General features: G+C 44.8%; 1 protein-coding gene across 4 annotated transcripts in view; it reads left to right on the top strand.

The window, feature by feature from the left end:
* LOC144755650 (cytosolic phospholipase A2 gamma-like) overlaps positions 1–25,164 on the top strand; it is a 553,672-nt gene that overhangs the window by 323,608 nt on the left and 204,900 nt on the right. For all 4 annotated transcript variants that reach the window (XM_078644802.1, XM_078644804.1, XM_078644801.1 and 1 more), the window contains one exon: positions 18,233–18,355. In XM_078644802.1, coding sequence (XP_078500928.1) covers positions 18,233–18,355 — 123 coding nt within the window. The remainder of the gene's footprint in view (positions 1–18,232; positions 18,356–25,164) is intronic.

Genomic DNA, 25,164 nt, shown 5'->3' with positions numbered 1-25,164 from the left:
TAAACATGGTTAAATTGGCTTACCACTGATTTACAAACTGAACTTACCTACACGCCCCAATATATGGAGTTGAAAATTCACTCTGGGCCTGGAAGAAAATTGCCAAATGTGGGCTGCAGCACCTAATGTGCCATCTACAAAGTAGGCCTGTAAAACATGTCTTCAACCGTACAATGTGTAGTCTGACTGCAGCAGCTTAAAAATCTTCTCACAAACCTTTTAAAATACCCCTTTCTAACAGGCGGGAAACCATGCTTTTTTAAGATTAATAGGTCACCACCGAGTACACCTTGTTGCCTACATTCAAGGTCAGGTGCCTGATATTTTAAAGTTGAAAAGATGCAAAATTAAGGATGTCACCTGTAGCAGGATCCTGGAAAATGTCTAAGTATAAATGATTCACTTTAATCAGTCATTTTTGACAGACAATCTTGCCTATTTATTTAACTCTTCCATTGGTGACATCTGACTCTTATGCTTGGTTAAGGCAGACAGCAGAAAGTATCAGGACAGGAAGCTCTAGACACACACAAGTGAGTCGGGTCTGGCAGGGTTTGGGGGGGCGGTAGTTTTTAGCAGTGGGTGGTTTTAGGGCTCAGGGTGTGTGGGGATAGCGGTGGATTTTTGGGAAGGGGACAGGGGTTTAGTGCTCAGGCGGGGAGGCTTGGTGTTGTTTCAAATGCTGGTGCTGGGTTGTAGGGCTCAGGGCAGGGGGAAAGGGCAGTTTTCAGTGAAGCTGGCAATTTTAGGGCTCAGGGCGGGTGGCTCAGGTCAGAGTAGGTTTTGGCAGGGGCAGGGTATAACCCCTCAGGGCAGGGGGAGGGGAAGGGGTGGTTTTAAGGGCAAGGAAGCAGCCAGTCTTAAGGTTCAGGGTGCGGGCAGGATTTTAGGGCTCAGGGCATGGGGGTTGGATTAGCTTTTGGGGCAGGGACCGAGTGTTAGGGCAGGCTCAAGTTGTTTAGCCATGCATGCTTCTGTCATTTAACCCTTCTAACAACCTTTATACCAAGTGATACTCCACTACTTAGTGCGTGATTCACCTAAGCCAATCCTGTCAAAATATGACCTAGAACAATTAACCATACTATATGCCTTATCTTGCTGTGCCAAATCTGACAAAAAATCAATATGTGAAATAAAGCTTCAAATGATGTACTCCCCATCCCATACACCAGGTTGGCCATTTAGCACATGCTGTCTTACATTTACTGTGTGTACTTGATACCCATGGTTCCTTAATCAGCTGATTTGCATGTTTTGAAAAGACACTGATTGAAATCCTCCATACTATTAGGGTCAATAGGATTTCCTCTATTAGGAGTTGCATTTCCCCTGCTGGTTTCACCAGTATGTGCCGTTTATAAGGTAATATTACTGGAGGCTTCAAAGAAAGTTTTAATAGATCCAGATACCACACTTTTGTTCAAACTGCCAATTTAGTTTGCTAGCAAACAGGTCTAGGTGACACTAACCTCCTCTTACATTACTCCAAATCTACTTTTTTGTGGTAAAAACCTGGCTATAGTCTGCAGTCACTAAAATCTCATACTCTAGGTAGAAGTGTTAAATCTCTTTTGACCGTACTGCCAACATTGTTGTTCCCCTTCCCCAGGTGGTTAATGTAGCAAAATGCTCAGCTGCACCTATGCTTTGTGAATTTCTTCACTGCTAAATATCCTGCCAACAACTTCTAACAGTGGATATGCAGACTAAAGGACTCCTGTCGATGCATGGCCCCAATGTGCTCCATAGTGTAGCTAATTGGTCTCTGAATCTTTCACTATCTGTAATTTCGTCCCAATCACTGCTCAACCATCAATCAACTCCATGTGAGATGAACTCCATTCCCATTCTAATCTGGCCTCTTCTGACCTGTGGACCATTTCTAGATATTTATGTAATCAAAAGGAGACTGAGAAACTAGAGTAGCTAGTTCGTTTCCAATATGAAGTAAACAAGAAGGACTAGCTACTGTGACTAAATATGTGTAGTGTCTGTACAAGGAAAACCAATTGGTTTTTTAGAAGGCCCTCACCCACCAACCTAGTTGGTGGCATGCTTCATCATCAGGCCCCACCCGAGGTACCAAGTGTACCTCAGGTGTGCTACGATGCCTGACTACAGCGGAGCAGGTTTTGTTACGTGAGTGTGGGTGCTAGGTTGGTGGGTGAGGCCTTCTAAAAAAACAATTGGTTTTCCTTGTACAGACACTACACATATTTAGTCGTAGTATCTAGTCCTTCTTGCTTACTTCATATTCCCCTAAGTAAGTGTGCAGAGTTTGGTCATGCTCGCGTTACTGCCACCAGTAGTGCTGCCACCGGCCGCTACTGTGTGTGCACCATTTACCGCTGGTAGCGCAGACCATGTACTAATGCTTTCACTTTGCTCTTTTTATCTCCTTCTCAATTCTAGTGCGCATATATGTCTCGGACCCCCAGCAGAGACGCTTGGAATTCTGTCCCCCGTAGTTAGGAGTAAGCATGAATCCTGTGTATAAAAACCTTCTCTTTCTCTTTTATCACAGCAAGTAGCTCACTCTCTCAGACCATAGCACTGTTACCGCATATGACCTATACTCGGCAAAATGCCACCAGTCACCATGACTGCTTGAGCACTGACAAATTTACCGTGATACACCTTAGGCACTTGACGCAACGTCACATATGCTGTGCCTTTGAGACCCACGGGTCCCTAACCATTTGTGTCTGTGTCTGTCCCCTCTTTTCCCTACAGGTACAAAACTGAGAGAAACCACCTCTTCCAAATACAGCACCTTAGCGAGTGCCACACATACAGGATACTGACTACACGTAAGACCCCTGTATCATCCTCACATACAAAATAGTCCTGAAGAAAGCCAGTTAAATAAAAAAAGGCCTGGGTGAAACTAGTAGACAACACTGGACGCGGGAGGCCATAAGCCTATCTCTGCACGTCCAAAAGCCTTTGTTTTTAACCCTGCCAGGGGCCCACCAATAAAATAACCATTTGGGACCCCTTGGACAGAATTGTAAAACCTCACTCAATGCACTAGCACCCACACTCACGTAAAAAATAACTGCTCCGCTGTATTTAGGCGTCGTAGCACACCTGAGGTACACTCAGTACCTCGGGTGCGGCCCGATGATGAAGCATGCCACCAATTAAGTTGGTGGGTGAGGGCCTTCTAAAAAAAACTATTGGTTTTGCTTGTACAGACACTACACATATTTAGTCGTAGTAGCTAGTCATTCTTGTTTACTTCATTTCCATTTCTAGATACGACAGACCCCTCTTCAAATGCATCCTCGTGGGTTGTTGCAATGCCTGATATTGAAATGGCCCAGGAAAGGCTACCAAAATTGAAGCCAGCAAGCTTCCCACTATCCTAGATAGATTCCACAATGATATTTTTGTTTGTGCTAACAGTTTACATATGTTCTTTTTTCAGTTGTTTTCTTCCCTGAAAGCTGCAAAAGACGTGTGCAGTCTATCATGAACCCCATAAAATTAAAATACAGATATGACATCAACATCTCTGTTTTGATTTATCACAATTCCCAGATTCTACAAATGAGAAATTGCCATTAACATCTGAGACCATAGCATCTCTGTCTTGTGCCATGAATGTCCATCACTGTTGTGTTTGCAATTACCGCTCTAAGTGTACTGGGGATGCTCAGACGTGAGTCCCAGGCACTCCACACCACTGGAGTCAAGCTAGCCGGGCTGATGAGAGGTGTTACCTCGAAACCGGGCCGGTCCTCGGATGCTTGATTCCGTTCTGGGAAGGACATGGCTTTTGTAGTTTGGACTGGACTGTTCCCATGGGGCACAGGGTCAGCGCTGATTTGCATATCGCCATTGTCTAACCCAGGGTGGTGTGGAGTGGAAAAACGATGGATTTGGGCCCAGATCTTTGGACTGGGGTGAATGTGTGACATTGATCCACATTCTGTCCATCACTGTTGTGTTTGCAATTACCGCTCTAAGTGTACTGGGGATGCTCAGACGTGAGTCCCAGGCACTCCACACCACTGGAGTCAAGCTAGCCGGGCTGATGAGAGGTGTTACCTCGAAACCGGGCCGGTCCTCGGATGCTTGATTCCGTTCTGGGAAGGACATGGCTTTTGTAGTTCGGACTGGACTGTTCCCATGGGGCACAGGGTCAGCGCTGATTTGCATATCGCCATTGTCTAGCCCAGGGTGGTGTGGAGTGGAAAAACGATGGATTTGGGCCCAGATCTTTGGACTGGGGTGAATGTGTGACATTGATCCACATTCTGTCCATCACTGTTGTGTTTGCAATTACCGCTCTAAGTGTACTGGGGATGCTCAGACGTGAGTCCCAGGCACTCCACACCACTGGAGTCAAGCTAGCCGGGCTGATGAGAGGTGTTACCTCGAAACCGGGCCGGTCCTCGGATGCTTGATTCCGTTCTGGGAAGGACATGGCTTTTGTAGTTCGGACTGGACTGTTCCCATGGGGCACAGGGTCAGCGCTGATTTGCATATCGCCATTGTCTAACCCAGGGTGGTGTGGAGTGGAAAAACGATGGATTTGGGCCCAGATCTTTGGACTGGGGTGAATGTGTGACATTGATCCACATTCTGTCCATCACTGTTGTGTTTGCAATGAATAACGTATTATGCAGATATATAAACATTCTGATACCTCTGGTCTTCTGGAATGCTGCTATCAGTTTGAGGAGCTTTGTAAAGCATCACAGGCCGAAGATAAATGAAATATCAAACTAGAAAATTCACAGGTCTGACCATTCCACTGAAAATGCAGAAACCACCTGAGAGGAGTGCAATTTGGCAGTGTCAAATAGGCATTTTTATGTCGAGCCTAGACAGTGCATGCACTGTCACAAGACCTAAAGTATTCAATAAATTGAGGTAGCTCCCACCTGCTGCTTCCCATTTGTTCCGGGCAGTGTTGGTCTTCTTTTCTGCTGTGTAATTAGTGTAGGCAGCCAACGTAATTTCCGTCTTTCTCCAGTGCAGCACCGACCAAGTACATGTTTGTTACACTCAGGCAGGCACCACAACTTCATGTATATTAGCTCATGAGTGCCGCAATGGAGGAGACGGACATGTTTATTGTTTATGTATGCTTTACCTTTATTTAACATCGGCGCCCGAGCACTTATTGGCAGCACTTCGCCATTGCCCGCTTTTCCTACGTGACCACAGCTGTTGCGTTGCCTGGATGTAGGTAGCACTGACATCCCTGGAGCCTCTGCACACATCACGGACAGAGGCAGATTTATTTACTTTAGCTGAACCTATCATCAGAACCTCTCTCTCAAAGCGTGTTAGTCATGTTTGGGATTCCTTGTGGCAGCTTAAATGGATTGTCTGTCAGGCCATCTCTCTTATCCGTAGCAGTGCTTTTCGCTTTAACCACTATGAACCTTCTGTTTCTTAGCCATTGCAATACATTCCTGGGCAAAATTGCTTGTGTAAAAAAAGAAATGCTTTGGCAAAACAGTTTTGAATAGGCACAGCGTATGCACCTCTGCATTAGAATGGGCACTGGGTGCACACCTCTGCACTACTACGGCACAGGGTGCACACCTCGGTGGACTTGCAGGACCCCCCTTGAACACCCGTGGACTTCCAGCCTCGAGGGAAGCAATCCTTTGGAAATTCACAATTAAGTTTTAAGGAATGAGCGCAAGTCAGATTTTAAGGTCCTCTGCTCCCTGCTCGAAACCTCCAGAAATTACATGGATTGTGTTTGTGAATGTTCGTATTACTGTTGAAGTGACAGCACTAGTTCATAGCAAGAATTAATAAAAACAACAAGCAAGTCCCTGGAGTCCGTCAGGTTTTTACCAATACACGACTTTTAAATGTATTCATGTTAAGTTGTTTTGCCTAAAATAGCAGGGAATGTTTGAGAGCTGTGCTTGGGAAGGGAGGAGCTCAGGTGGAGGGGGGGTCACTGATAACAGCAGAGGAATGCTTGGCAAAAATGAGGCATCAGTGTAGCAGTGATATCAGAAGTGCCTCGGGTAAGGGGGCATGTCTGAGAAAGCCCCCCACTCCCCACTCCTTACAAGCACAGGCTGTTTCCACAGACCCCTCGGCAGCTCTGGCACCCTTTATTTCTTCCTGCAGCACACCCAGAGGAGGTCAGACGCAGGTACTATGCTGAGCTCTGTTTATTCATGCTTTTTGGGTGTAGCGCTGTATACCACGCGGGAATTTCATAGCACTGATCTCAGGTGCCACTGTGTTTCAACGAAGCATAATAATATTTCATATTTGTAATGCACACATCAAAACTAATCTGTCCTTACCTGCCCGAACAAAAGGTCTTAGAATTATGAAACCCGCTGGCCCTAATTTATCCACCCCTTAATGGATTCGAACCTGTGATTAGGAGCTTACAGCTCTTCATCAACAATAGTCGGTGCCTAAAAATGGACCTGAGGATACCATGTTATTACGTGAACCTGGACACAGTCTCTCACCGCACCCTAATACGCAGACTCCACGATGCAGGGATCCAAGACCAGGCCTTCGACTGGATCTGCTCCTTCCTCTCTGGAAGATCGCAGTGGGTCAGACTCCTCCCTTTCCTCTCAGACCGACACCTATCACCTGCGGATTCCCCCAGGGGTCCTCCCTCAGCCCTACGCTCTTCAACATCTACATGGCTCCGCTCGCCCCTATCGTCAGCACATACAAACTCCACATTGTGTCATACGCATACGACACCCAACTCATCCTCTCCCTATCCGAAAAACCCAACACCGCCAGACACAACTTTCGAAAAAGGCATGGGAGCCGTCGCCAAATGGATGAAAACCAGCTGCCTACAACTAAACACAAACAAAACGGAAGCACTCATCATGGGCCCAAACCCAGACACCTGGAACGACACCTGGTGGCCCCCCGCCCTCGGAGGCCCGCCCACCCCCAAGGGCCATGCATTCAACCTGGGAATCATCCTGGACTCAGAGCTCAAAATGGACCGCCAGATCAACTCCGTCTCGTCCTCAAATGGATCCCCTTCGAGCACACATAGACCATCACTCACGCCCTGGTCACCAGCAGGCTAGACTACAGCAACGCACTCTGTGCTGGAATAAACAAAAACCTCACCCACAAGCTACCGAACATCCAAAACACTGCCGCAAGACCGGTCACAACCTGCCAAGCCACTGCCACATCTCCCAGCACCTGCGCACACTCCACTGGCTTCCCATCGAAGTTAGTCACCTTAAAGATGCTAACCCATGTTTACAAAGCCCTCCACGACACCGGACCAGCATACCTGAACAGCCGACTCAAATTCCACACACCCCAAAACCCTACGATCAGCCCAGCTCTTCTATGCCGTGGTCCACCGCACCACAAAGACCAGATCGGGAGGCCGCTCCTTCTCCTTCCGCACGGCCAGTGCCTGGAATGACATTCCACTCCACCTCAGACAGATAACATCACTCCCCATGTTCGCAAGAAACCTCAAAACCTGGCTGTTCGACAGACCCCCTTCTTGATAGACTGGAACCTGCAAACCCCCCCACAACCCAAGCGCCTTGAGACCCTTAGGTGTGAGTAGTCGTGCTTAACAAACACCTGATTTGTTTTGAATTTGACCTTTCTCCTCACCTTGACTTGCCCTCAGCACCGCTCTAATCAAATCCTGCTTTGTGTGATCTTGTCTCTAAAGTACCTCAGGCACCTGCCTGTTCTATAAAGAGCCCCACGTACTCCAGGTGATCATGTGCACTAAGCATGTTGTGTGTAAAACACTGCCCTGTCTGTTACGGAATGTTCAGGGGTGCAGCACATAGATCAATTAACAAGTATTTTAAATGTTATAGGTCTCGCATTTGTGAGTGTGTGAGCCATTGGTATTGTAAATGGCAATGCCTTTAATTTTAGTATTTTAAAAACCTGCAGGCAGTGCGAAAACATGCACTTTGTACTTATAGTAATTCCTTAGGAGACACAAGGCTGGCTGTAAAAGAGGCGCAGTTACTTCCAGCCTTACTTCTCATAAGCAACAACTATAACTACAAAGTGCATGTTTTCGCACTGTCTGCAGATTTTCAAAACACTTAAAAAGGCATTGCCATTTATAATGCTAATAGCTCAAAGTCACGCAAATGCGAGACCTATTGCATTGCAAATGCTTGTTAAATCTAGCCTTTCCATCGAGTCTTCTTCTTGTCTCAAAATCTCAGAGGCAGTGAATTCCCTCCATCTTGACATGGTGATAATGTAACCTCCGATTCAGCTCCTTGAATGTATTACTGGTTGCATCTCCATTATATGATTTTTGACCACCAGAAACTGGTTGGCAAAAAAACTCTCCACCATGGTGTCCACCTTCACAATGGTTCTACCTACCAAAAAACTTCAGATCCAAAACATTACTCAGGAACATTTGTGTAATAGCCAGCTCAGTATACGTAAACACAATCTCTTATTTTATAAATTGGTCTCCAAACAGTTGATCTTGTGCCATATTACCAGCCCTTTTTGCTGATAGATCTCCAAATGTAGGTTTGACTATCAAAAGGGAGCCCTTTCTTCTTTCTACTTCTAATGCGGAGGGTCCATTGACTGAAAAACAAACTGCTTTCCAAGGCCACGGTCCTGATTATCTGTGGAAGTGACATCGATCCTCCACATCCCACGCAAAATTGACTCAGCCACTTGGTATCTTCTTGCCTTCTTACTGGGACATCTGATCAAGGGGGTGGGGTAGGCGTTGGAATATTCTCTACAGTGGAGATGTCTTGCTAGAAACCTTAGTTCTTATGTTTTATTCTTTCTCTTTTCAGTCACTTCTCTCCGGGTCTTATATCGCCAAATTCTTTTCTAACAGTAATTAAACTGCTTCTATTTATGATAAAGATCAATGTCATTCCCCTGTGTTCATCATAGATCAGGAACTCCACCTTTCCATAGTTTCCAAAAAATACAGTTTAAACTTCATTTCAGCAGATTGACAAAAACAATAGGAACATGGGCTAATGTGAGACTCAGCATAATACTGACGAACATAGTGCAACATATCTTGCGGAAGGACCCATAAATAGCTCCCCATTTCTCAAAGACAGTGCATAGACTCTGACCACCCTGGGAATATGGATCATGCATTCAATATAACACCTTTCACATTTAAGAAATTTCGAGCCCGCCTATCACATTCAGTGAGCCTCCTGGCAGACTAATTCAAAACAAAATAAAAACAAAAATCGCTTCCAAATTATTTTAAGATGTTGCGGCATGAATGAGATGTATTTAGAAAGTACTGCGCAAATTTTCCCAAAAACACGATCAAGAGAAGAAAAAATAGATGACAGTCTATAGACCAGCAGTGTCCCGATGGACGCCGCCATTTTGGATCAGCTCTCTAGTCTTTTTTCAGAGGCAATCATGACTAGGCTTTTTTCCGGCATAAGAACACAAGCCGAGGCAGGACTCCGGTCACATCCACGGAGCTGCTGAAGGGTATGGAATAAATCCAGATTAGGCATGCGGTCACGTAAGTGAGACCCTGACCATGGGTCTTTAAAAACTTGGTCTTGTGATAGCGGAGGGGTGCGTCTCTGACCGTGAGATTCTGCCGCCCAAAAACAGCGTGAGTGACTATGTTTAAACTTTCCTCCTTAGTAACCAGTCAACTAATCACCCTAAGACGCAAGCTCATGAGGTCCTATCACCACGCTTCAAATGTTTGTATCAATTGTAGCATGCTTGCACATTTGGAGGCATTTGCCATCATTTGATTTCGTTCGTCTTTACAATCAATATTTCAACCAGCATGTTTGACTACGGCGCATTTGGGAGCTTATTAGGCTGATGTCTGGGAGGCATTAAGCCACCATTTGCCTTTTTATTCACGAATAATACATCAACCGGCATGTGTGATAAATGACCCACTTATTAGTATGATGAGTGGATGTTTTGATGTCATGCCGCTAGTGAGACGTTTTTTCTTGATTAGACACTTGTCCTGGAACTGCAAGGCCCACACCCTTGCTTGTTTAAAAACCCACCACCAGATGGGTCGTTTTGGATTGTGAATATGTGTTTGTGTTTGAAGTGTGTATCACGCTTTGTGTTGAAGTTTTCCAGGGGTTCATACCCTTTGGCCACGATGGCGAAAGGCAGTTCATCAGGTCATATATATAATTAATGCTGAGAATACTTTGGGATACTAAGCCACATTGTGACTCACGCAAAAATGAGCCATGTATGAATTGTGCTTGACAAATTGTAATTCTACAATCATGTACCCTTTTTCTCCCTTTTGTCTTTCCACAGAGACCATATTAGGTCATTTTTCATGACAATTTTTCATGATAATGCCTCACTAAGGGCCAACTCAAGCCCAGAGGCTAAACCTAGCAGCCGATTTTTGCTGTTAAGTTTTAGGACCATAGGCATTTAACATTTAGTTTAGAATTGAGTATTTTTGTAGGGATCAACAGAGGTCCTGATGAGTAGGCAGGAGGGGTCTGCCTATGAAACATGTCATGTCGACAAAGTAGACTACACTTGTAATTCTACTTACTAACCCCTTTTTAATGTTCCCAGCATGCGAAGCCATTACAATTAATTTTTTCGACTAGCCAGGGAATTTTTACCTTTTTTTACACCACCATTCACGTAAACAGGTCCCTACACTCCCCAACACATACCACTATCCTCATCACATCACATAGCCTATTGTCAAAAAATAGAAGTGCTCCCGCGTCACTCGTAGGTTGAAGCACGCCCCGCCCCGTAGAGGGACGGGGATACCCCAATGATGGGAGAATGACACTATGGGATTCATAGTGTGTGAGGGGTATTTTAAAAACACACAGTGCCCTCATTCTGCCACCCGCAGAGAGGCCTAATTTTCACATTGTAGTTTTTCACAAGTTTAGAGAATATCATATTAAATTAGTCACCACTCACATTGATAGAATCCCATTGTTTACAAGTCTAGTTCAGGAGGGTGATTCTATCATCTCCTCTACACTTCCCCAATTGATTTTTTAAACTTCATTACCTTCTCTTTTTCATTTAAATGCTCGGTCTTGTCACTACTTCAGATTTAATTCTCATTGCCTCGTATTAGACCTGGCACCATTGGCGTGGGTCTCCCATCCATTTTTGCTGTTGCCTCATGTGTTTTTCTGGTGTTAGATGCTTTGGGCACTGTGCCACTGCTGTCCAGTGCCACAGTGCGAGTGCTCCCTACTGTAAATTGATGTATTGATTATTGGTTCCATGATTGGATATGTGGGTTACTTGTCAGACCCTTGTACAGTGCACTGAGTGTGCGCAGGGCGTGTAAATCCAAATGCTGCTAGTGGGCTTGCAGCACTGATTGTGCCCTCCACAGAAGAGGCCTTGTAAAATGTGTCTAAGGCCTGCTATTGCAGAGCCTGCATGCAGACTGGTACTGTCATGCTGACTGGGCAAGTGCACCCACTTGCCAGTCCCTAAACCTTCCATTTTCTTCATATTAGTCACCCCTTTGGTAGGCCCAAGGGCAGGGTGCATTGTAAGTATAAGGTAAGACAAGCCCTGATGTGTGTGGCATTTCCTAATAGTGAATTACAGCCATTTTCGTTTTTCACTATTGCAAGGGTACCTGTTCTCCATAGGCTAGAATGGGCTGCTGGATTGTTACATGTTTATAATCCTAGCAGACTCAGAGAACATGGTAGAAATTTGAGTTTAGTATGCCTGGATTCAGAATAATAAAATACATCTTTTAGTAAAGTTTATTTTAATATTCTGTGTTTGCAAATTCCACTTTTAGAAAGTAGGTATTTGCTTGCCTAACCATTTGAGCCCGCCTCTGCTAGGTTGTGTATTCCTTGTCTGGGTTTGTGTATGACAGGACTGGGTAATTCCAGGAGACAGGCTGGGGCAGCCCGGTGGTGAATAGGGAGATCTGCAACCAGATGGGAGGGAGGAGTTGTACCTGGGACCTGAATAGGACTGTGCCCGCCCCCCACAGTGCTGGCTCCACCCCCTGTGGTGCGTCTGATGTCTCTGCCCTGCACACTGAAAGAGGAGAAGGAAGACTGTCAACAAAGTGCTCCAGGGCGGTACTTGCCTTCCACAATGCTGGCTCCACCTCCTGTAGGGCGTCTGATGTTCCTGCCCTGCACTGTGAAAGGAAAGGAGAAGTCTGGTAAACAGAGTGCGTCAGAACTGGTTTGGACTAGGCACATGCCCCTCTCCCCTCAGAGAACAAAGGATTTTTGGGGTATAAATGTTGGGACCCTGATCCCATGAAATTAGATCAGTCCTGGAACTGACAAGAAGAAACCTCTGCTGAGGAGAAGGAACCTGAAGAAACTGAGGAGAGACTATTCCCAAGCTGAAGTGCTGCTTGGGGGATTGGCCTGCAGTGTTTGCCTGGCTGCCTAGAGAGGAGAAAGGACTTTGTGGATTTTACCTCTGCTTTTCAACTTGTGCTAAAAAAAAGATCTCCAAGGGCTTGGAAGAGAGCTTGCCCCCCTGACCAAAGTCCCAGGGCCAGTGGACTTCACCAGCCTTTGTGAATTGCTACTGAAAACCAGTGGCTACAGTGGTAGGGAGCTGTGAGTGACTCTCCCCCCCCCCGGACCGGTGTCCTGTTGGCACTGCACTGAACAACGTCCGCCTCGAACAACGCAAGCTCTGCGCTCACCGATGCCGTCAACGAGCCGTAGCCTGCACCGTGACTGGAAGGACACCGCAACGTGCAACGCCTCGCTACACCGAATCGAACTGGTCTGAGCGACGCGGTCACTGCTGCTGACTTCGAGTCCTGGGACCGCACCAGAGTTGGGCACCGCCTCACATGCTTCGCGACGCACCGCCCGACTTGTACCGCTGTCCGGACTGACCGATGCCAGCTCCCGAACTCCGGCTCAAACGGCGCACCATAAAGCTGAAAGCACCGCAATGAGCAACGTCCGCCCTAAACAACGCAAGCTCTGAGCTCACTGACGCAGTCAACGAGCCGTAGCCTGCAAGGCGATGGAAGGGACCCCGTGACCTGCAACGCTTTCTTTTCCTGCACCGCGAAGATCACCGGAACCAGCTCGCACATCCGTGCCGGCCGCCCCAAGGAAAAGGTACTGAGTTTGAGTCTGTCCACATTTGAGTGGGCCCGGACCGCCGCGGTCCGCTGGATTTGTTAGACTCTGTTATTTCAGCACGCTGTAGCCGGACAAGGCTACCGACTCGTTTATTGGTCTTGTGGTAACTCTATATAAAGTATAACTTATTTTTTATACAAAACCTTGTGTGGTGTCCATTTGTAGTGTTGTCACTGGGTTACTGTATGTAGTCACAAATGCTTAACTTACATCGCCTCTGAACTAGCCTTGACTGCCCACGCCACACCGCCTAGAGGGTAAGCAGGGGTTATTTTAAGAGGGTAATTCCCTTGCCCTGACTAGAGGAGAGGGTCCCTGCTTGGCACAAGTACCTACCTGCACCAACCAGAGACCCCCAATTCTTACACCTCATAACCGAATATAATCCTGAGTGGTGCTGCTAAAATCATCATGAATTCTTATGCATTTCTGCACTGACTGAATGCTCCGAGTCTGGGGCTCGTTGTCTCCGAAATCGCAGGAATAGGACATAAATGCAACAAGAAAAGCAGTGCTCAGCTGTCAGCTGGACTTCAACCAGAAAGTCAAGCACGGGCTTGGAGCTGGGTGTGACTGACATAGAGCCACACCTAAAAGGATATTTAGTGTTGTTTATTTTCTTTAAGTTGGGCGGGTAGAAAGAAAGCAATAAATACCTGACTGTCGTAACCTTTAATAACTGATCGTATGTCTGTTTAGTAAAATACTGTCTTGTCATTGACAATAAAAATATTTTTTAGGCATGTTCATGACTCGCATTTTCTTAACATAGCACACAGATATAAAAGTACATTGCTTCTTTCACCAAAGCTAATATTTTATCCAACGGTCTACTGACGTCCAGAAAAGGTCCTGGCATTTCTTCCCAGCTCTATTAATATCCTTATTTGTTTCCTTTATGATCATGGACAAATAAGTTGTCAGTGTGTGTCCACTTCTGAGGTTGTAAACACCTTTTTCGGAATCCATTTGAGGTTGCTGATACCTTTTTCTCAATCTCAGGTCTGTGGCACTTAGCCCTTAATTTTTTGCGCACTTCCGTGTCCAGGGGATTTTGGAGCCACTTTGCAAAATAGATGACTACTTAAGCCAAGGGTTGCCAATCCAATTACCTGGGGTGAATAATTATCTCTGGCAACAAGTCCACTTTGTCATCCAATTTTGGACTTCTAATTCTAGGGTTCACCTGCCCTGGACTTGATGTTAAAGTTACACATCCACTTTGAGGGTTCAGGGACCTGTTGAAATCGGAATCAGTGTCTGTGTCAGATTAATGCAAAAAAGAACAATTGATGGGCAGAATGCTAATCAATGTCAAACATTCACCCCAGTATAGAGAAGTGGGCTTCAATCCATCGTGTTTTGCTCTCCATGGACCTGAAACAATAATCCTGGGACCAGTTTCAGGCCATCACCCCTCATCAGCTAGGCTAGCCTGATCTCTGTGGTATGGAGAGCACAGGATCCACGTCTGGGCATTCCTGTCCAACTCAGGATGTCAAATGCAAAAAGAACAATTGATGCTGATCAATGTTAAACATTCACCCCAGTACAGACATCTGGTCCTAAACTCATCATTTTTCAGCTCCCCTGCCATTCCATTTTAAACCCAGCCATATGCAAATTAGTCTTGACCCTGTTTCCCATGGGTACAGTCCAGCCCGAACTGCAAGGCCAGATACTACCTAGACGTGAAACAATCATCCTGGGACCGGTTTTGAGGCATCACCCCATATCAGCCAGGCTAGCTTGACTCCAGTTGCATGGAGAGCACGGGTCCCATCATGACCATCGGAACCTTCTTGGGAAGACACATCTCCCTCATCCACCACCTGCTGCTGTTTCCCACCACCCATTAGGAAGCACCATGTGCGCTTCTGAGCAGCTCCCAGAAAATTGCCAGCTAATAAAATAGATCTCTCGCAGTGGTGAGGTCTTCCTTTGTCTCTCCTTTCTCTGTGTCTCTGGCCACTCTGTTTCTCTTCAACTGTATCATCTCTTCCTCTACACATATCCCACTCTTTAGCTTTTTACTCTGGGGATCTGGCTTTTCATGAGCATGTCTGCTGTCTTACATTTTCCCGCTTTATCAGACCATGGCCCTCCCAGGTGGACTCTTTTATAAGGCTAGATAACACTTCTAGGGTGGCCTTATTTGGCTGTAGCACTTCGGAACTAGCACACTGCTGATGCCCCCATTACATATTTAAAACGTTTGCAAGACAGGAATTATCTTCTTCATATTCTCCTTCCTGGGAGTGATAATATGGGATCCTCTATTCTGGAGGATTTTCTTTCCTTCTGGAAATTTTCTGGCTTTGCCCTCAATGTAGCCACCACCGCCTTGATATGTGTAATGTCCTTGTTAGGCTTTGCCTCACCACGTTGGACTGGTGAATCCACTTGCATGTCACTAAATACCTCTGCTCTGTCTACTGGGCAAAAGGTCAATTTTAAACTGTCATCCATGGAAAAAGTGGTTTACAAAAGGCTTTCATTAGAGACTATTTGATTACATAGAAAGCTCCCCTTAGTGGTTGCACCACGGGCTCCTAAGTAAAGAAAGCATTAATTATGTTTGGTGGAGTGCACCCAGCGTTCCTTTCCATGCTGGGCTGTTGCTTCTCTGAGGTCCTAGAAACAGAGGCCCGTCCACCTACCTCTCATGCTGCTCTTTCTGTTTGAAGCGAGATGTGTGTGTGTGTGCACATGTGTGTGTGTTTGCGTGTGTGTGTGTGTGTGTGTGTGTGTGTACCCATCATATCATGTACATTATCATGGGAAACTACCTTTACTACGCGGTTTTTACACCGCAATACTATAATGTTACAATGACCACATTGTGACCATGCAGTGCCATTACAACACAAGTTGTTACAACAACTTGCACAAATTGACGCTCTAGACTAAGGAATAGTATGATTTACTATTCCGATTCCTTCCCTAGTGTTGCACACACTGGAGTTGGAATGGTAAATCATACTATTCCTAAGTCCAGTGCAGCATCTAGCGCAAGTCGCTGTAACGACTTGCGTTGTGATGCCATTGCATGGTCACAACGCGGTCGTTGTAACGTCCACGTTGTGATTGTATTGTGGTGTAAAAATCTCGTTGTAAAAGTATATATTCCGTTATCATACATCCAATTGGTCAGAATTGTTCCAAGACAGGAAAACTAGTACTTGACAAGAGGTGGCACCCAAGGAAAGTCTGCCAATAATACTGCGTTTAATTTCCCTTCTCAAGAATTGATAGACAAAGGTGGTAGAGGTGGCCACAGCAATTGGAACCACAATTGGAACCTTCTTTTTCCACTAGCAACAGGAAACAGGGCTTAAGGGCGATTGGCCAATCACTTATTTGCAAAGGTAATGGGGGTGGGGGAGGAAGAGGAATATAATAATTCTGAAGCTTATAAAGCGCATGCAAAAATGAGCTGGGAGTGCTTGTTTATCTCAGACTCAATCAGAAATTTTAATCTTCAAAAGAAACATACATCAATTTACAGTTCAAAAATATAGTTTATTCTTGATGTTCAGTTCAAAAATATAGTTTATTCTTGATGTTCGGCTGCTGAACATCAAGAATAAACTATATTTTTGAACTGAACATCAAGAATAAACTATATTTTTGAACTGTAAATTGATGTATGTTTCTTTTGAAGATTAAAATTTCTGATTGAGTCTGAGATAAACAAGCACTCCCAGCTCATTTTTGCATTTGTTCAGTTTAATCTGGGGTTAGGATGATGCCCCAGTAGTTGGTGGAGTGTTATCACTAATTTGATGTACTATCCCTAGTGCACCTATTATACCCTACGTCGTCCAAAAATCTTTCTGCACAAACCCTTATAAAGCGCATGGTTACACTTACCAGTGTGTCCCCGCGCTGATTAAACCGCTGAGGAACCCGTCCTGGCCTGTTCCTGTGAGGCGCCCAACTCCTGGGCACCCCCCTGGTGAAGCCAGGCATCCTTAGCGATTAGGGCCGGTGTGGAGACTAAGCAAGCTATTGCCCAGAGTTGCAGCGTGGGACCCCATGATTAGAGTAGGCACCGTGCCGAGAATTATCGGGTCCGCGGACATTTGAGCTCAAGACCCTGCCGCGACGGGAATTGAACCCTGGTCCCAGACCAGACCTCTGCATCAGGGTCTGCCGCTCTAATCAGTGAGCCACACTCCTCCAACAATAGTTCAAACAGTTCAGGAAACAAGATGACAAGCCTGTATCTGAAGGACCTGTGTAAAAGGGGATCGTCCCATTTGTCCCTCTACAGCATCAACATCATAGAGTGTACAGCGCAAGCCAGTTGTGATACTGATTCATCACAACTGCAGTCCATGAGTGAATGCAGAAGCTCAATCCACTTGAGGAGCAGACGTTCTTGCTTTGGTTCTGATGGGCTAGGCCGCTTGGTCCTTATGGTTTCTGAATGTCTCATGACCTCTGCGTGACTGCCATATAGGCTTTAGAATGTGGGACGTTACCCTTATCCTCCTGGCCAAGTACCAACCATACTCGCTGTTGGGCACTGTGACAGACACTCAACAGAGGCCTATCCCTGTTCCCATCATGCAGAAGATACTCTGTATTTTTTGTTGGAAAGACCTTCAGACATCGCTGGCAAACATCAAATAAATAGCTCTCTTCAGTTGTTAATCTAAACAAGTCATTGGAATTTCAGCTACGTACAATCTTTATTCATCATATAGCATGCTAAAGGAGCTTAGATGTGCACCCTCAATGGCATAACTTTGTGCTCTACTGGTAGAGCTGTGTATATCATAGTACAACCATATTTAGTTTGGCTGATTTTACACTAACAGAAAAACACAAGGAGGGCAGAAAACAAATTCATTTACTGTTCAAGCGATTGGGTCTCTTCATATTAGACGTTTGCTTTTGTAATACCGGAATGTTTTCCTCCTTTAAAAGAAAAAAGTTGAGAGCATATTAAATACCTAAATACATTAAATAAGTTAATAAAAACTGATTCTTGAGAATGTTTTAATGGAGCACTCACTATTAACTCAGTGATTTTAATTTGTCATTCTCTGTGACATCATCTATCACGGTGACATTGTACTTTTTGTTTGTTTCATTCCTTATTTTATCATATTTTTCAGCTGAACAGAAGTGTTCATGTGACTGCTGCCTTGCTGCTGAGTTCCTAATGGGTCTGTCTGTTGAAGAGCTGGAGAGTGAGGTTGGCCAGAATGCGTTGGTGAGATTGGAGGGGTTACTGGAAGGTAAAGCATCTGACCATCCACATATTTACTGGAAAAAATTAACCCTAAAAAGCATGATTTGCTATGCTCCGCAGCACAAATCATGGTATTTATCTGATACATCAAATTACTGTCAGAGGGTCAATACGGTGGAAGACAAACACATGGTTAAATAAGCAAGATAATAGATATGCTTGAATCAGAGCATTTCAGGTGTGTTTCTGAAAGTATTATAGAATCATAGGCCCATTACAAGCAAAATATGCTTCTTTTCTCATCTTATTTGTTGTCAATTGGTCATCAGGGGAGTGCAACATGAAAAGCAAGTGATTGAACAGAGCTCTTGGGGTGGGGTACAAGGCACGCTAAACCTGGGGTCTTGACCGAGAGGGTTCCAGGTCTGTCTTCGGCCATATTTCAAATGGGCTTTGAAGGCGTTCAGTTTCTGATTTAGTTTGAGGCTTCTGATGGTTCAATATTAGGTGATCCGAGTGGATGTTCAGAGTCATAAGGTTCTTCCATAACAACTCTAAGGAAAGTAAATATCGGTACATTAATATGGTATGCCATGCAATTAACGTCCTGTAGTTTTAATGTATTATATCTATAAGTTATAGCTACTTCTGACCTACTCATTCTGATTGTCCAATTCTTGGGTAAGGGTTCCTGTACCGTGTTGTGACGGTTGTTTACAGTAGTATAGGTAGGACATTATTAATTCTATTATTCAGCAACACCACCTTGGGAGGGGCACTACTCTTTCGACCTCATGGACTGACATCTAATTGCTTAAACACCATCATGGAACTTATTGCCACAGTTGTCCTCGATTCCAGCTTCTTCGTCCCCCTTTTTTGATCTCAGCTTCCACCTGGAGGACCTCACCATCCTAAACACCAGCAACCATCTGGAAGTTTTGAACAGAAACAAATTCACCCAGTGAGGGAAGGATGCCACCCACTCTGCTAAACATCTCCTCAACCATGTTTTCTCTAACTTTCCTGACTATACAGTCAACTGGTCCACCCCCTCACCTGGACCAGCCATTCAGTTGTCCACATTGACATACACCTACCCTACCAACACAGAACAGCAGGCACAGAACTCCACAACCACCGTCCTCCACACCTAGACTATCCTCTCTGATCAACACCTCCAAAAGTCCCTGCCCAATTACAGACCAATCTCCTGGCTAAAGTCCTGGAAAAACTTGCCATTAAACAGCTGGCAGTCTACCTCAATTATAACCATCTGCTGGGCATTTCACACTCTTTATTCAGGCCCAATCACTGCACAGAGTCTTTCCGCATCACTGCCACTAACAGTTTTTGCCTTATGGACAATGGAGACATAATGACCCTCATACTTCTCGATTTTTTCACCTCATTCAATAATCTCTCACCTCATCCTCAATTAACTGCCCGACAAAACTGTCATAAGCAGACTCACCCTCCAATAGCTCAGATACTTCCTCACCAGATGAATTAATTCTGTCATTCTGGATCTACAACCTCATCTGCTTCCAGCAGAATCCCCCAAGGATACTCTCTTAGCCCCATGCTCTTCAATGTTACCATGGCACAGCACGCCAACATTGTCTGTGTCCACAGCCCGTGCATCGTCTTGTATGCCTGACAACACCCAGTTAATCCTCTCTTTCTCCGGTGTCACCTCCAACACCAGACACAATTCACCACCTGCAAGCCTGAAATTGTCAACTGGCTTAAGCTCAATTTAGACAAAACAGAGGTGATAATCCAGGTAAATTCACCTTGTTGTGAACTGCGCTTTGGTGGTCCCCTGAACTACGGATGACCCCCAACTTATCCAAGCAAGCCAGGAACCTAGAGATAGCAATTGACATTGACATATCAATGTTTAACGAGGTCATCTTGGTCATATCTTCCTGCTTCCACACTCTCAAGCTCCTTAGAAAAATCTTCACATAGCTCCTGCTCAGCTAGCCCCAGCAGAACCATCACACAGACCCTAATCACCAGCAAGCAGGACTATGGTAATGCACTCTACTTCAGTATCACCACATAGCTCACCAAGAGAATCTGGGTCATATAAAAGGCAGCAACTATCACGTATACACACATTTCCATGCATCCTAAAAACCTCCACTGGCTCCCAAGTCACAATTGCACACTCTTCAAACTCCTCACACACACTTAAAAAAGCCCTTCCCACTTTAGGCCTGCACACCTGAACGGCTGCCTCAGCTTCCACATGCCAATCAGAATCCTCTTCTTGGCCTCCAGCTCAACCTCGTTCCATGCATCTTAAGGCCAGAGATGATGGCTGCGCAATTTCATACTTGGGCTCCTTAAGAAACTAAGAACCTCTCTTTTCTAACAGCCCCTAGTCAGGACATCGCCATAATTCTTTAGGGAATAGTATACCTTCTTGGGTGATATGCATTCCATACAGATGCTCAAAACATAATATACCATAACGCCCAGACTTGTGGGCTTACAAGGCACACAATAGTGCCACTTAGCTAGTATATAAAAGTACATTTTCCACAACACAATATATTTCTTCTTGCCCTGTGTAAAGGAAGTACCTTTCAACTTCAATGGAGCCATAACACAATAGTGCCCTCAGGAGGCATGCTTTTGTGCCAAATGTGTGTAGTATAAATGCACATTGCGGCTTACACATCACATTTAACTTCCATGCTAACGTTTCAATTACTGAACCAACTTACAATTGCATTATTGGAGAGTGAAACCTATTTGGTGAAATCAATTTTACATTACAGTTTTAGGGACAAAGCAAATATACTGTGTTTCTGAATGACAGTGACATAGTGCGGAGTCATAATACCAGCAACAATAGGTGTTATAACAAGCTAAAAATTAGTTGACAATACAGAAAAAGCTAATTGTATACAATAACTTGATTGTCCATGTCCCAGATCCAGTCTCTAGTCACATATTCTGCTTGATTTGTGCATAAATCGGTAATGCTTGTTTGTACTGCTGAATTACATGAACCAGTGAGTCTTCTGCATTGAACAGTAAAAACAGAGACGATCCATGGAGAAATTAACTTGTTGACATCTGCTCATAAATTACGAAGGACTTATGCCAGCGGTGGCTCCTCCGCTAAGGTCAAGGACCATCACCCCACTACTCTCTGAGCAGTGCAAGGGAAAAATAAAATGATAACACAACGGCTTTCATCAGAAGGCGGAAGAGTGGTGAGCACTAAGTGTACATGCCTTTTTGCTGCTCATCCTAGGCTGGCCAAACCATCATGTCAAACAGGCTGCTCAGACCAACCACGATGCACCTATCATGCTGGTGACAGCAGCATTGTGATTGGCTTACGGAAGCCTGTTTGCTCCCGGGAGCCATGAAGAGAAGAGGATGGAGGAGAGTGACCAGCAGGTAAGTCGTCATTTTTATTTCTATCCCCTGCCTTCCCTCCTCCCCCACTGCCTTTCAGTCGCAGCTGCCACTGACCTATACAGATATGTTGATGTAAGGGTAGTCAAGTTAATATTTGTATTGCACTTTAGTATTTTAATTGCACTTCTAAATGTAAATGTTGCCTGAATTAATATTCTGTGTTGTTTGTAAGAACTGTGCTTTAATTCTGTACCACAGTTTTGCATTTTATTTGAGCATTTGGTTTCTGTGTGTTTCTTTTTGGCTGCCCAAGGTGTAAGGTAGGAGCCATCCTGCATTCCGGACCAGTTATTGGTGGATGAATCATTAGTACTTTCGAATCTCTCTAAAGTCAATTCTGGTCATATGCTCACCCAGACCACACTAACTATATCTTGCCCCGGCTCAGAAAATTTGGTGAAAATGCCCATCCGGTGCATCAGTGATCCATCTGAACTTGTACAAGACCCCCCTCTATGGCCAGCGCCAGGACCATTATCATATTCACTATTCTAGGGACAACTAAATGTATTCAAGACCTTCCGCTGTATCCAATCCAGCATTTGATTTCTCTGGCTCTACCCTGTTGGGTCCTATTTCCTCGAAATCCTGACCGCTAACAGAAACACTCGACCCTGTGGAAAGCAAAAAGTTTGAGAATGTTGCCTTTTCTTGTCTCCTCCTTTACACACGCTCAGCTGATCGCACAGTTGAAGTCCTCCATACTATTATGGTATCTATAGAGCTGAAATTCGTATCTGATGCATGAATAAACAATACCTCCAGACTGACCTGTGACCATCCCATCAATCTATAAAATCCTGCACCTGTGAACATATTTCCTCTTGGAGTAAAGTTACTTCTTCTGTCTCTTTTGCAGGTAGCTCGGCTTATCACCCACCCCCGTGTCCTGTTTAAATTTATGACTTAGTTTAGTAACTTTCTAGGCACTGATATTGCTTCATAGCTGTAATGATGCTGTTTTGAGAAATTCCAGAATGTTACTCGGGTAACCAAGCCATTTATAATCCGATTCCTTAATAGACACAAAAATCATTCTCAATCTTATTAAATTGGCATCCCTTCCTTAACACACTGCAGGCCATACATTTGTTTTCTTTTCTGTGACCGACCTCTTAGTTAGGCAACTACCCACTGAGGTTCAAGTAAAATGGTGTGTGTCTTGATGCAATCATCAGCGCCCACTAATTATTAGCAGTGTTTTAGCCAGGTCAAGGGGGATCTAACGGTCTATGGGGTGTACAGCAATTGCCCAATAGATTCTAGCACTCTATTGAAGAAACACATACCAAATGTTTTAGAGCTACCTTTGAAAGAGAAACACTAATGTCAAGCCCAGTATTTTTATAATGTACATGAAAGTAAAATAATAAAAAATCTCTAGACTAAAATCATTAATTAAACTACATAGAAAAGTCCCTGAAACAATACCTGTTTATATGTTAGTCATATTACCTAATACTTCTGTGGCTTGTGCAAGTGACCTAATTCCATATTTTAAAATGGGGCACATTACGATAGAGGATTTTCCGCATCCTGCAGGCCGGCGGAAGCCACCGCCGGCCCGGCGGATGCGGAAAATCCTCTGAGGACCCTCCAAAGACCCACCGCCACATTAGGATGGCTGGTGGGTCCTGGTTTCAGACCGCCGCTTTTCCGCCGCGGTTGGCTTACAACCGCGGCGGAAAAAGTCTAATGTGGTGGCGATGTCTCTCAGACACCGCCAGACATATTAGGATGGCTGGGAAAAAATGCTTTTCCGCGGCGGATTCTCCTCTGTCGCCATCAAGGCTACGGCTTCCACCAATCCGATTACGAAAACACAGTTGTTCTGGCGGTCCCCTTGCGGTGGTTCTCTGACAGCTGTAGCGTGGTAGCAAAAGATTAGAACAGTGCCAATGGGATTTGGAACAACAACAACCAGACCATCGACATCTGTGGCAGCCACAGGAAGGGAGGCCCTGCTAGAGGAACAAAAGCCTGCACACACCACTGTCTCTGCAGCAGGGGATCCCATTTGCACTACCGGGTGGGGACATCCACGAAAAAATTCCAGGATGTTAAGACATCCACCACTGCCAGCAGGAAACATCAACCCTATATCTGGACACTTTTCCCTTTCTGATGGGAGTAGTATTTTGGACTTCAAACAATTTGGCCCCTACAACCGTGGTTTCATTCACCATGACTGACTACTTCACTTTTTATGTTTGTTTTTGTACAATGTGTCTCTTCACTTTTTCCACTTCAATAACTACGCAAGTCACAAACTTATTGTCTGCTGGGGCAAAGTTACTGTGGCGATACACAACTGATGCACAGGGTAATCTCCCTGTAGACCTGCAGATCCTTAGATGCTCACAAAATGAGTTTTATGAACCAATAATAGCTGATTGCTTTTACATGGATTACATGTGTAATGGTGACTGAGGTAGGACCTGATACTTCTTTCCATTGAACCACATTGTGAATGTGTGACATTTACTAATGACAAGCCCCTTATTCCCACAGTTCTTTTGTCCCTTTTCCATAAGTTGTGCATGCCCCGTACAGACCTATTGCACATGTGACACATTTACAGTGCTGATACATGGTTACTTCTGAAGAGATTTTGATACATGAATCACCAGCTTTGTTACATTCAACCAATCAAATAAGACATTCAAGGGCATGTTAAAAGTCATCACTGTAACAGTGCCTAATATGGTAAAAGGTGTGTCCTATGATGACAGTACATACCACATAAACTCAATCAGACATAGTATGATATCCCCTTAAGTAATCCACACGTCCACACATCCCCAGAGAGGAAGTTGTCAGTGACACACAGGTCAGCCCTTTCATTTTGACTTAGGAAGTAGTCTATACTATGAAACCAGCCTGTACGGACCATATGCATCAAATCATTAGGCCTGGCTGTAAAGGTGTCTAATCAGTCATGCACAAGCAGTTTGCCCTTCAGACTGTCACCATGGTGTGTTGTGTCTCATAGTAACTCACATCACAGTACATGTAGGATGGCCCTGGGAGGTCGTGACATGAGTTGATGATAATGTGCATTTTATGTGGAGTTTTATATAGCGTGATCTTGACCAGAAGTTATCAGAGTGCTTTACATGAGCACCAGTTGCGTTACAGACTGGCACATTCATTTTTCAGGTATGGGGAAATTCAGTGAGTTGCCCACGCAGGCATTTTCCCATGAATATTGGGGGTGGCCCATGTGCAAATCACAAGAAGAGTTATTCTTTGCGTCGTCCTGGTAGTAGGTGCATGCTGATGTGCTTTACCTGTTGTCTTTATGAGTAGGAACACAGCAGGGTCCAGTCTGCTACAAATTTACTGGCTTGAGCAGACACATGACTGAGTACAGTTATTAATCAGCTCATGTTGTTTGATGTTGTTGATTTT

This window comes from Lissotriton helveticus, chromosome 5_1, assembly GCF_964261635.1.
Source record: "Lissotriton helveticus chromosome 5_1, aLisHel1.1, whole genome shotgun sequence".
Classification (NCBI taxonomy): domain Eukaryota; kingdom Metazoa; phylum Chordata; class Amphibia; order Caudata; family Salamandridae; genus Lissotriton; species Lissotriton helveticus.
Note: the sequence above shows the minus strand (reverse complement) of the source record. Positions and strands in the feature narration are given on the sequence as shown.